We start from the raw sequence: 13631 nt of genomic DNA on the forward strand, positions 1-13631 counted from the left end.
TCTTCCTCCTCCTCTTCCCTGTATGTATTGGATCAAGAACTTCTGTTGATTTACCTCCTAAGTATCTTTCCAACATGAACTTTGCAAAACACAGATGTGATAGACACTATGAATATTTATTTCATTCACTTAACATTTCTTAAGAACTTGTTATATGCGAAATCTTGCCTTTAGAATTAAATCCAACTATTTTAGCAGGATATCCAAGACCTGGCCCCCATTTCCATGTATAACTTAATTTTTTACTACTGGTCCCTACCCCACTTTTAACTTTTGTCCATCCTGCTCATGTGAGTCCCACCAGCTGTTTTTTCACCTTCCCAGATGAAGTCGAAGAAGACTATTAATCATCCACCAGGAAGAGCCCATTCATTGTTTGTCCTCCATCTCAGAGACATGGCCAGGAGAGGGTTGAAATCCAAGGTCTTAGTAAAACAACAGGGGTGGCTGTGGAGGTAAAGCAGCAACAGACAGAATCTCCTCCCCTCTTTTTTCTAGGCATTAGTTTTCTGAAAATTTCTTTAATTTAGATCATACACTGCATTAAAATCAGAAGTCTGAAAAATAGTCTTCATTGCTTCTCAACTCTAAGTTTCAGCGTAGGCCTCATTTTTTTTAAACTTTTTTATTAGCATATTATAGTTGTACAGGAGATATGTTGTGACATTTACATATGTACTTACTAGATACCTTAATTAGATTCCACCCCCTCCATCATTCTTCTTTATCCCCTGTCCTCTCCCCTTCTTAGAACAATTTTCAAGAGTCTTCATTATTCTATTTTCATATATGAATGCAAAATACTTCCACTGTCTTCACCTTCCATGAAGGAGGTACATTATAACCTCCCCCTTCTACTGGTACCCCCACAGACAAGATCTGTTTTACCTTCCTGTTCTTCACTTATTAAAAAAAGGAACATTTTTGTTAATTTATGATAGTTATGCAAGGGGTTTTGGTGTGACATTTCCATATATATATGTATTATATACCCCAAATTAATTCATCCCCTCCATTATTCTCCTTTCAGCTCTATTCTCCTTCTTATGGTGATTTCAACAAGTTTCAGTGCTCCATATTCATACTTGAAAATACATCAACAATGTTCACCCTCTTTTCCCCTTCATTTAATGCAATACCCTTAGATTGACCTGTTTTATATTACTGTCCTTCATAGACCTCATTTCTTGAAGGGAGACTCTCTTGATACTGTCCCTCTGGGTCTTATATTTATCTGTGGAATCTCGTTGGCAGCACAACACTTACCATATCAGATTGTTTGTGGTTATCTCTCTCCCTGACTAAACTATTAGCTTCCTGAGTTTAGGGACTAACATTATTCCTTATTCTCCAACAATATGAGTCTTCAATGCATATTTGCCAAGTAATATAAATGAATGAATGATAATTACATTAGATACTCACAAATAGCTCTGGTATATCCCAGAGTTATGTTTTATTTCACATGAATTTTTTTCCAGGTAAAAACTGAAGAAGATGATTTGGAAACAGATTTCTACAGGGATTTAATTGATCTTGGAAAGAATGAAGATCAACAATCCTCTTTGTTGGGTGCAGAGAAGAGCTCTTTTCATGTGCCAATTTTTTATTCATCAAAGAAAGCTGAAAGTGTCACACGTAACTCAGCCTTCAAACAAGCGATTCAAGCCTCCCACCAAAAGGTAATAAAAATGATTCCCAAACTTTTTATTCTTTATTTGATGATTAACACCAATGAAGCAATCAAGCAGCAGTTTTGATATATTGGTAGAATTTCTAACACATATTTAATAAGATTTATTTTCTTTTTATTAAATTCTACTTTAAAAATTATAGAAGCAAAATGTGTAATGGTGCTTTCTTTCTGAATTTGACTTTGTTTTTCATTGTGGATTTTTATTTTCAATTTTCTGTTGTTGGAGTTATGTTTCTTATAAACCACAATAACAGAAATTTGTCTTTTTATGTAATCTTACAGTATAAGGACTTTGATAAGGAAATTTAGAAACTTACACTTAGATAGTCACTGAAATAATTGATCATATACTATCTTCTTTTTTTCTTACTTCCCTGTGATTGAACACACTGTGTATATTCTTATTCCCTTAGTTTTGCTGCATTTTTCACCCTTGCAATTGAACATTTTGGATATTCTGCTATACTTTTAAGTTCTGTGTGTGCTTGCTTTCCTCTAGCTCATGAACATAATTAAAGCTGTATTTTTATCACATAAAATAACATTTGCAACTCACCCAGAAGATGTTTTGCTTACTATTCCCCACATGACAGTCCTGCTTGTTTTTTGAGAACACATTTACTTCCCTATTCACAGGCCTCCAACACCATAGTTCTAGTGAAACAGTTAAAAGCCTTCGTGTTCCAAGCTACTCCTAGAAATCATTATGTATTTGTTTTTATATTTTAAACATTGGCTTGTATTTTATTCTAACTCTTATCTTCTCTATTGAAAGATTTTGTACATACTATAATTTCTACATTTATAGTGTACATTTAATATTTGTGTTATATTTAATATATGCATTTGTATTTATCACCATTGCCTTTCTTCTCATTTTCTTTTTCTTGACATCTCTGTCCTCACTCAGTTGTCATTGTTTAGTGCATTTCTCAGATAAGATACATCGAAAAATTTTCCCAAAGTACACAATTCCTCACGTATCTCGAATTCTTGCCTTTTCACTGAGCAGTAAAGATACAGAAGAGTGGGATGCACCACCTTCCTCCTCTTTTGGTGGTCAGTGATGTTGTTCCACTGTCCTCTAGTTCCCATTGTTGCATAGGAAAAATCAGTTACAAAGCTGATTTTTTTATTTTTTCTCTGTTGGTAAATTTACAATGGTTTTTTTACACTTGAAATTTAGGTTATGTCTATGTATTTTTTTCCCCAGTTATCTTGTCAGAAACTTGTTGAACCCTTTCAATGTGTAAGGATACATCTTTGTTAATTATTCTATTTGTTTTTCTCCCATTTACATGGTAATTTTCTTAAATATGTCTTCCAAATCTTAATTGACTTAGGATACATATTATTATGAGGCGTTTTCAGACATTTCAAAAGAGGTTTTTCTTTGGAGTTTTTTGGGTTGTGTTTTGGGGAAGTTTTTTAGCGGTACTGAGTTTCAACTCAGGGCCTAACACTTACTAGCCCACGTAAGCAAGTCCTCAGTCCTTTTAGCTTTAGTTAATTTTTAAATAGCGTTTCATGGGACATTACATTTCCCCAGGGCCAGCCCTGGACAGTGGTCCTCTTACCTAAGCCTCCTACATAGCTGGCATTGCAGATTTGTGCCACAAAGTCTGGCTTTGTTTCTTAAGATGGGGTCTTGCTAACATTTTCCCCAGGCTGGTCTCAAACTGCAATCCTCCCGATCCTTACCTCCTGAGTAGCTTGGATACAAAGGTTTTTTTTTTTTTTTAAATAGCATCTGTTCTTTGCTACAACTACCACTCTAAATAGCAGTTGTCCTTTTCCAAGAGGTGAATGGGGAGAATGAGCTCAGAATCATGGAAGCTGAGAGGGCACAGGTGAGAGGAGACAGAGGCACCAACACTGGAGTCAATGGGACTGGTACTGGGGTATCCTCATATGGTTCTTCCTACTTTTACCACACTGTCCCTCAGATTTTTATTTATTCATCTATTTATGTACTTATATAAAAATGAAGGCTAGGTATGGTGACTCATCCTTGTAACCCCAGCTACTTGAGAGGCAGAAATTGGGAGGATTGTTGTTCAAAACCAGCTTGAACAAAAAGTTGGTCAGAATACATCTCAACCAACAATCTTGGCATGGTGGTATGCACCTATAATTCCATCTATGTGGGAGACACAGATGTAAGGCTAGCAGTTGGATGCCAGTCCCAGGCAAAAATGTAAGACCCTACTGAACAATAAAGCAAAATATTAAGGCTAGGAATGCGGTTGACTTAAGGCACCTGCCTGGCAAATACAAGGTCTTGGTTTCAAAAACCTCAGTACCACCAAATAATAATAACACTAATACTGTATAGCCCTTTATACATAGTTCTCTGAAGCATTTCATTCATTTATTCTCAAAAGAACCCTAAGACCTCCACAGAGCAGATATTCTAGCACTATTCTACAAATGAATAAATTAAAATTTGTATATTTATTAACAATTCAACAAACATTCACCAAATACCTACATGTATAAAACCCTTCTATGTTCTTTAATCCCTAGTAGTCTGTCCTAAGGTAGAAACATTTAGAGTTATTTACAGTAACAGGTTGGAACATATGAAACTGCTGATATTCAACCATTTTTGCCATACAAAATTGTCAGCTTCATATGGTTAAACCCAATATCAGGACTGTTGTCTTCAGTTAGAACTGAACAGTATGAAAAAATCTCAGTCTAAATAGAAACTATTACAGCAGCCTTTCCTAGTCTTCAAGTAGTGAAAATAAGGTATCACATACTAGAAAATTAATCTGAGCCCTTCAGTTGAACTGAATACTTTATTTGTTTTGTCCTACTTTTACCACACTGTCCCTCAGATCTAACTAGACATTTTTTGGGCAGACAGTCTGCTGAAAGCAAAATACCAATCAACTCTGTAAGTTTCAATGCTTTTATAATTTCCTTTACAAAATTTAAAACACAAAAATATGATTAAAAATACAGCAAGATCTCATAAACTGCTGAAATAGGTAATGTATGGTTTAGTAACTTACTATACCATAATTTCTTAGTCTAAAATAGCAGTTCCAGCCCTCTCATGCTAGAAAGTAGAATACTATGCCTGTGCTAAGTGGAATTACCAAAGTTTTACTTATATTTTTCCATGATTTAGCTTTTAAAGAAAAATAGAACTATTGAACCTCCCAGAATAGGCATTTCAGATACTCAGGGAGAACATACACTTCTTACTAAAAGCAGAAAGACCACCAACTCTTGAAAGCTATGTTTCTGACAGCACTCAAGTGTTATAGTTAAAAGTACAGTTAATGAGCACGTACTAAAGTGTAAGTTCCACAAATGCACAAACACTTCTATATCCACAGCATCTAAGAGAGCTGAGCAATAAATGAATTGAAGGCAAGAGGGAAGGAAAGAGGGAGGGAAAGAGATAACTAAAGAGGAAGAAGGAGTGTGAATGATGACCCTTTTTGATCCTTGCTATTTTTTGTTTTGTTTGCATAAGTGGTCATTTTATACCACAATTATAGCAAACAGAAAGATAGCTGTTTAACAATTAACAGTTACAATACATTTCTTTTGCTGAAATATGATCCTCCCTTTGCTACTATTATTCAAATGCTACAATTTGTTAAAATTGACAGATAAATAAAATATATAATTTTAAAATTCAGTATATATAGGAGCACTCAAAAACCTCAATGGAATAAGATTGCAAACATAGTATCAGCCATCTAATCCTAAATTAACCTAACATGACAAAAAAGGTTAAAACAAACAAATGGGTTTGCAGAAAAACAAAAATCTCATATTTCTGTATGTGCATAGAGGAGAGAATATACATACGCATAATCTTATTTAACTTAATTCCAAAATAATTTAGAGTTGTACCATTTGGCATTGAGTGTAAGAAATGTCACTTGGTGTGCATCCCTCATCTTGTCATTGGACAACTGAAGTCTAAAGAATTAAGTGCTTTTTCCAGTTAATGGGAAACCTACAAATTCAATCTCAGTTGCACAACTTCCACTTGAAACTTTATGTAATGTTTTCTTCCAATTATTTACATTAGCAAGTCATTATAAATAAAAACTCAGTGGGATGCAGCCAGGACTGGAAATTAAGAAAGACTGACTTTTCTCATCATTTATCTTTCATTTGATAGCAAACATATGTCTCAGACACACAGTTTAAATTACTGAGATAATCTCTTCTGTTTGGCACTTTGAACATCTCTAGAAAAGGTTCTAGAATGTAAAATGAAAATTACAATTCAGTATATGAGAACATACAATAGCGAGTTAAAATTGTTTTCATACTATGGTAAGAATGAACTGAATGATTAATAAATGGCATTTAAAGACTGGATTCCCCATGTTTTCATTACTTTTAATTCTCTCTTTTTTAACTCATTTTGCCTCTTTCATTTAGGATTCGAGCTTTATTAGGGTCCATAAAGTGATAAAAGTCTTAAACTTCACAATGAAAGCTAAAGATCTGCAGCTTTCTGATGTCTTTTTGAAAGCACTTAACCATCTGCCTTTAGAATACAACTCTGCTTTGTACAGCCGGATATTTGATGACTTTGGGACTCACTACTTCACCTCTGGCTCCCTGGGGGGCGTGTTTGACCTTCTCTACCAGTTCAGCCGAGAGGAGCTAAAGAACTCAGGTATGTTTTCTTTAGCCCTCACTTTTTCACTGGAATAATAGCATGCAAAACCTATTTTGTCTTACTCTATCATTTTAATTATTCTTGTTTGACTTTATTTAGATCTGCTTTATTTCCAGGATGAGATGAAGAATAATGAAAAACATATGCATTTGAGTAAATAAAATAACAGTAGAAAATTAGGACAGAAAAAATAAGCACACTTAACCTCTCTGGTTAGGCATTATATTTGTCTCTGAATTTCCTGACACCTGAGAACATAAGCTTTATAGTAATGATCTCCTAAAAAAGAGAACTGCTTGCAATACCTAAAGAAAAACATGGGTTACCCTGGAACTAAATTCTAAAAGATAAGATGCTTGCAGCATTTTATAATAGATAACTTATAGTACAAGTATTTATACCAAATTCAATAGCAATGATTTTCTTTAATGATTTTAAGTAAAAGCCAAGGGCATAAGATGAAAGAGCAATTAGGGACTGACAAGGAACTAAGTCAGTGTTGGCTAAATACTGCACCACTAGTGAAACTTGAAACCAAGTGGGAGGCACTTTTATTTGAGGAATGACTACAGTGTTATGTCTTAAGGTATGGAACAGATATTTTTTGCTTGCGTAAGTGTTATCTGAAATTGCCAATATTATCATTATAGTTTAAACACATTTGGATAAATTTGTTTTCAGTCTCTTGTGTGAAATGACACAAGGTCCTTGTGATAACCTATCATTTAACTCTTTAGAACAAAATGAGGAAACTTTATGGTGACCAAAATTAAGCTTATAAATTTCTTCAAATAAATAAAAATTATTTATCATTAAGCCTTTACACAAAAGAAACAATAAATTCATTTTAAATCACAATAACAGACCTCCTTCTTGATATCTCATTATGGTAAACAGTAATGTTTTGATAAGGCTGCTCTGAGTCCTTCCAAATCTTAAAGTCTTCCCTAAAAAGGGAGGGGGGATGGGATAAATTATTCTCAGAAAGAATTTTTAGTAAGATGGTCTTAATTTTTTAACCTGGAATTTTTACTGAAATTTTACTGTGACAGGCTGTCCATACTGCCTTATGTTTCATTCCATTTATCCTTTCCACTTGGACAATGCTTGTACAATGAATTTGATGTCTTTTGCCACTGTGTATAGCATCACAGTTAATGCAGAGCAAAAGTGGTTGGGGGAAACCCCTGGCACTTTACTTGGTTTCATTTCACACTTCAGATGAAATATTCTGGTTACTGCTGCTACAGCCAGGCAATAGTTTTCCATTTGGTCATGCATTTAGAGCAAAGCCTCTCAATGCTTAGTGACCAGCTTAAAGAACTGCATGAAACTTTAATCAACCACACAATATTTCAATAACTGAAGCCCTGTGACCAAAATGAAGAGTGACAGGCTATACTTTCCTACTAAAGAATTCTCACCTTCCACCTTGTTCTCTTTAAACTCCTTTTGTTAAGAAGTCATCTTCTTCCCTGGATTTGAGGTAAAAAATTATTCACTCCACTACTTATCTCTTTCTAGAGCTAATGAAAGAAAAAAGTTTGAGATGTGACAGGAAACTGGAAATAAATACATATACAGATCCACATATATACACTAGATACACATACATACTCACTATACATATGCTCACATTATATAGTATTAACAGCATATGTGTAGAATATGTATATGTATATATTCAATGATATTATATTCAATATTCTTACATTTATTCTGAGTATTATTTCGGTAAATATATATATGTGTGTATTTCTCTGAGTCACAATATTAAGATTGATTTGTGATTTTAATTGTGGTTAAAACAAAACACACCCAGACAGAAACAAAGCCCAATAAAATGGAACTCTCCAATGGATAATCTTGCCTTGTCGAAATGAACACATATTCTGGACTCCTCTATTTTCTCTATTTCTTTTCCCTTTACCTAGACATAAAATAAAACTAGAGTATAGATTTAGTTTTTGTTATACCATATTGAATAAGAATTATACCCTTGTCATTAAATAAAAAGATGACTTGGATGTTTCATGGTATTTCTTTTCTCCTGAGAAGAATAAAATTAAATTGCTTTTTGTTTACACCCTTCATCTCCTACTCTATTGTTCAGTGTCCCATGGTCATATTAAAACCTTGAATAAAAGTTGGTATTACTTCAGTGTGCAAGGTGAAAAGCACTTCAGAAATACAGGGAAAACATTAAGCAATTGAAATAGCATAACATACAAGACAGAAATTTTAAACTCCTTTTGTTAGTAAGTCATCTTTTGCTTTGGATTTGATGTGAAAATTATTCACCCCGCTATTTACCAGTATGGTATTTCAACTAACACTATCGACTTACTCAGTGAGTGAAGCTAAAGATGTTACTGAACTACTGATCTGGTGCACAGCAGAGGGGTGCTCAGGTGTGCGAAGCCGGGTACCACAGGTCCTCAGTTAATATAGGTAGAGGTCAGGCAGCAATCATCAGGGCATAACACAGAGAAGAAAAGGTTTGTACAGAAATTCATTGATGTAGCCCTAATATTTTAATCATCTTTCAGCTCTTTAAGGATTTACATGTAACCCTCAAAAATAGAAATTAAGTTAAACTTTAGTTAATTCACTGCGTTATAGTTAAGTAACTGATCACATAAAATTTAATTTTCACTTATAAATGATAAAAACCCTTCAGAAAGAGTAAGAAAAAGAGTACTTCTCAGTAACTACATAAAATTCCTAGAATGGCCTAAAACTTTGACCTGCTTACAGAAACAGAAGAAAAATGAACCATCTTTATTCAAGCCAGTTTGAAATAGCCATCTTTTTTCCTCAAGATGAAGATGCAAGGTAAAAATGAGAGTTTCAAACCAATCTTTTTTTATTCTCAAGTAACAAACTAATAATACATCTCTTCAAATGTGTCAAACTGTCAAAAAAAATCCTGAAGAAGGCAGACCAAATGTACATCTTCCAGCCTCATCTCTCAGCCACCTGAACCTTCAGTTTTCTGGTTCAGCATCACACCTGATCTGTACCTCAAGCTCTGAAAATACTATTTCCTGCTCATTTTGATAAAGTACTTTGCTTCATGGTACTTAAGGGCTGAAAATAAGGCTGGCAGATTGGCTAAAGTGGCAAGAGCACCTGCCTAGCAAGCATGAGCCCTAAGTTTACACCCTAGTGCCACCAAAAAATAAAAGAACTTATTAACAGCTGTATCTCTTGTGTGCTTGTATTTTTGCGAGGCAGCTTTCAAGTAAGTATCAAAAGGCCTGGACTTTAATTTTGATGTCTCTGGCAGTGAGTCAGGTGACCTAAAGTGCTATCAATAAAAAGGAAACACTGATTCCTCTCAAATTACCTGGGTAGGTGGTACCAAATCAGCCTACAAATGTCCTAGATCTGTTTCTCTGCATTGTGCTTCGCTCACATAGATTTTGAGGTCACTGAGGGTGACTATAGACATACAGGTGGGAGTGATTCAGATGTCAAAAGCTTCAACAAACGATGACTTAGAGTTTGATAAAAAACAAGAGCAACAAGAACTAAAAACTTTCTAACTGACGGGGCTGAGCCTCAGAGCATCAGGCTTGTTACTTGACCTCAGAGCCTGTGGAGACCAGCCAATGGAAGCAGTGCTGAGAAATGAGAAAGATGTCAACCCCAGCTCCCATACCTGAAGAGATGGGAATGAAGCAGTAACATACTCCCCTAGAGTCAGCAGGGAAATAGCATCAAATACAGGCTTGACTTCAGAGAAGAAGCAAAATGGATAGCCAAGGAGGAGACTAAAGAGTTCATAGGTCAGGAAGTCAGCTTCTCTGATCTTAAAATGAAAAGGGTTTAGAGACGGAGGAAGAGTTGCTCAGTCAGGGAGAGGAATCACAGAGAAATATGAAAATGAGTATTGATGGATGGAGAGATGACCAAGATTCACATTTTAGGTGATGCACAAGTGACTGTGGACTCAAGTCTCACAGAATCAGCTGTGGCCCAGAAAATAGACCTTACTGTGAAGAGCAGAACAGAGCATGTCTTAGTCTCTTGATGTGCAGGGCCACACAGTGGCAGTGGACAATAGAAATGACAAATGTAGAAGTTCATTTTGTCCAGTGGCAGCAAAGAGGCAGACAACAAGCAGAGTACAAGGTCTCCACAGATGGGCCTTGGGTCTCATGGGTGCTTCTTAGGGTCAGCACTGAAGAGGAAGATGACAAGGAATCACAGATGTGTTTCTCTTCAGGATCATCTCTGGGCCTGGGAAGGGCTGAATCTAGAAGTAAAGCTGTCTGCAGGAACTGAGGAGGACAGAAGCTGATGGATAGTTTTCAGCTGATGAAGTGATCAAAGTTCATGTTTGTCTCTGAGTCCTCAGAGGGTTTTCTTCTGTATTCTATTTCTTAGGCTTAAGAGAAGAAGAAACCAGAAAGTGTATCCAAATTGAAACAGAGAAACGTATTCTTTTTGTTAAGAAAACAGAAGTGGAACACCGGTGCACCACTAACAAGCTGTCAGAAAAATATGAAGGTAATGGTACTCTCTCTCAGTAGCTTGTCCACTATGTCTTGTGGCTGCCTATAATTTAAATACCATATTGTACGTGGCTGTGCTATTTTTAACTTTTCACTTATTTCATTCTTCTGCCTCAGAGACATTATGTGTGGTAAGTGCAAGGTACAAATAAAATATCATTAGCACTACTTAAAAAGTAGAAATGGCTACGGTTTTCTTTGCTGTTCAATTTAATGAAAAATTCATTGATTATGCTCATGCAGAACACAATATTAGGCATTGTGAAGTAAATACAAGAATAAACTAGACATTCCCATTAAGAAACTTACAAAACAAGGATATATACATAAGCAATTAAAACTATAGACTGACAAGGATCTAGGAGAGGGATTTTTAAGGCCCTGAAGGTATGATGGGCAGAAGAAAATGGTCAGACAGAAATCCTGAGAACAAAATTCATCAGACTTTGTGGAGAAAAAAACACACAAAAAAATTAGAAAAGCCATACATTGAAAATAGCAGAAGACACTGGCAAATGGAGCAAAAGAGAAAGAAATCCAAACTACTAAAGTAAAAAGACACAGGTTAGCTTGCAGAGTGATTTTATGCTTTTCAGTTTCAGGCACTAATTTAGGACTTTCACTCTTGCATCCTAATACCCTATCTCTTCCCAGCTCTTTACAAGTGACCACTAAGCACCTCTACCTGAATGAATATGAACACCAATATTTCACATGCTCTGTCCTTGTACAAGTAATTCTCATTACTAACAGCATAGTCTTTAACTTGTAGTCCACTAGGAGATTAAATGACATGCTGTTTATAGTGAGACTAGTATAGTGATCAGCAGCTCTTGGTTCCCTTGCCTTCCCACTCCTTTAGTTGTCCTGATCTTGATAAATGACATTGTCATCAACTAGGGCAATTGAGCTAGTAACCTGGGCTTTGTCTTTGATTTTGTCTTCTTTCTAGACTTCATATCCAATAAGTAACCATGCAAAATCCCTTTCACCTCCTAAATACCTCTCCAAGTTGTCTTCATTTCTTTTTCATTGGAATATCTACCATCATTATTTCCATCCTAGACTATCACAGAAATCTCCTTGTTCTAGTCTTGCCTTCTTCCAATTTATTTTTTTACCAGAGTTTTCTACATGGCAAATCTTATTCATGAAACCCTCATACTTTAAACACATGATGGTTCCACGTGGCCTTAAGGATAAGCTCTTGCCTCTTCTGATGCACAGCTAAACTATCTCTAATCTCCTAAACAAGTCATGTTCTTTCTCTCTTGTGCTTCACCATTATAAAAGACTCCTTACTCTACATAAAATCCTCTTCTTCCCTTTCTTTGCCTGACTGATTCTTACTCATTATGACTCAACAAATGGAAGTAGCATCATAGAAACTCTCAAAGTTGAAGCTTGTGCTCTCATGAGGAAGCTAGACAAGGAACAAAGAAAAATACAATACTTACTATAATAAATAGACAATTATACATATAGTATCAGAGCATATACCTGGTTTGTGTATACATACCTGTGTTAAACATAAGCAAAATGAGAATTGGCTTGATAACTGCATTCTTATTATATCAAAAGAAAAAGAGCAAGAAGGAACAGTACACCAAACAGACAATTTAGTAATGTAAACTAGATATTTATATTAAAAAATCAAAGATTCTGCACTGGCTTACCATGTAATAGAATATTTTAACAAGAGCATGAATTCAATAAATCAGGGCTCAGAGTTTTAAAAATTAAATGTAAGAATTAAAGGAAAAAGGATATTTCAAAGCTAAGGCACAAAAACAAATATTGAGAATCACCATTATAATTATAAATAAAATTAAACACTACAAGGACAAAATATAATTTTCCAAAAGCAAAATAAATAAAGTTAATCACATATAAACAAAAAGATCTAAAAAAATCACAAAAAGTTTAGAGAAAAATTCAAATATGATTAAAGGAAATCTAATGAAAGTAGAATAACCAACATAAATTAATGCATGGGAGTTAAAAATCCAAATGAAGAAACAAAAAGTGTACTCAAGAAAACACTATCTTAGAACATATCCCTAAAATAAATGAAGGTTTATTGATTATATGTATCAGAAATACTGTTCAAGTATGCAACTCTAAGATAAATTCTGGTTAATTTACTAAATCCAAAGATTTTTTTCAATGAATTCTGTAAGTACTTAGGCTGAAAATTCAAGTCTACTGCAAAGTCCTTCTGGTCTCATACTTTCTCCATAACAAAATTCCACATAATAAGACAATGGCGGAAGGTACACAAATTTCTGAAATAGGAAAAAAAATGCTTCCATGTGAAAAAGTAATAGGAAGACATTCTCATAAGAGTATTCTGAGAATATACATTCTTGAGTACTTACTGAAAAAAAGCTGCTCAACTGGGAAATCCATGTAACAAAGAGACAAATTAAAAAACAATTGGAATAATTCACGTTTGAAGATAGGATTTTATTTCTCTAAAATAGAATTCAGCATAGCTCTCAAATCCCCATTTCTTCTAAGTAGTAAAAACATAAAATTTTCAATGTAAGGCAACTCAGTCATCCTGAGTTTCAATTTTCATTCAGATGGAGGATACTCTAGCTTTTCTCTTTTGCTGCTTCCCAGGGAATGTTTCCCAGTGAATGTGTAAACCTGCATGTTAGCACATGTTGTGGAAAGAGAAAGGTGCACCCTAACATCAGAGGAATATAGGACCCTGTTGTCCTTTTCCTTTGCTGGCCTCAGGCTAATGTGT

The 13631-nt window shown here is 34.9% G+C and overlaps 1 protein-coding gene across 4 annotated transcripts in view; it reads left to right on the forward strand.

The window, feature by feature from the left end:
* Window positions 1-13631, forward strand: part of C6 (complement C6) — a 60182-nt gene that overhangs the window by 22646 nt on the left and 23905 nt on the right. For all 4 annotated transcript variants that reach the window (XM_074077546.1, XM_074077547.1, XM_074077545.1 and 1 more), the window contains 3 exons: window positions 1482-1682; window positions 6113-6353; window positions 10749-10871. In XM_074077546.1, the coding sequence (XP_073933647.1) occupies window positions 1482-1682; window positions 6113-6353; window positions 10749-10871 (565 nt within the window). The remainder of the gene's footprint in view (window positions 1-1481; window positions 1683-6112; window positions 6354-10748; window positions 10872-13631) is intronic.

This window comes from Castor canadensis, chromosome 6 (genome assembly GCF_047511655.1).
Source record: "Castor canadensis chromosome 6, mCasCan1.hap1v2, whole genome shotgun sequence".
NCBI classification, from domain to species: Eukaryota; Metazoa; Chordata; class Mammalia; order Rodentia; family Castoridae; genus Castor; species Castor canadensis.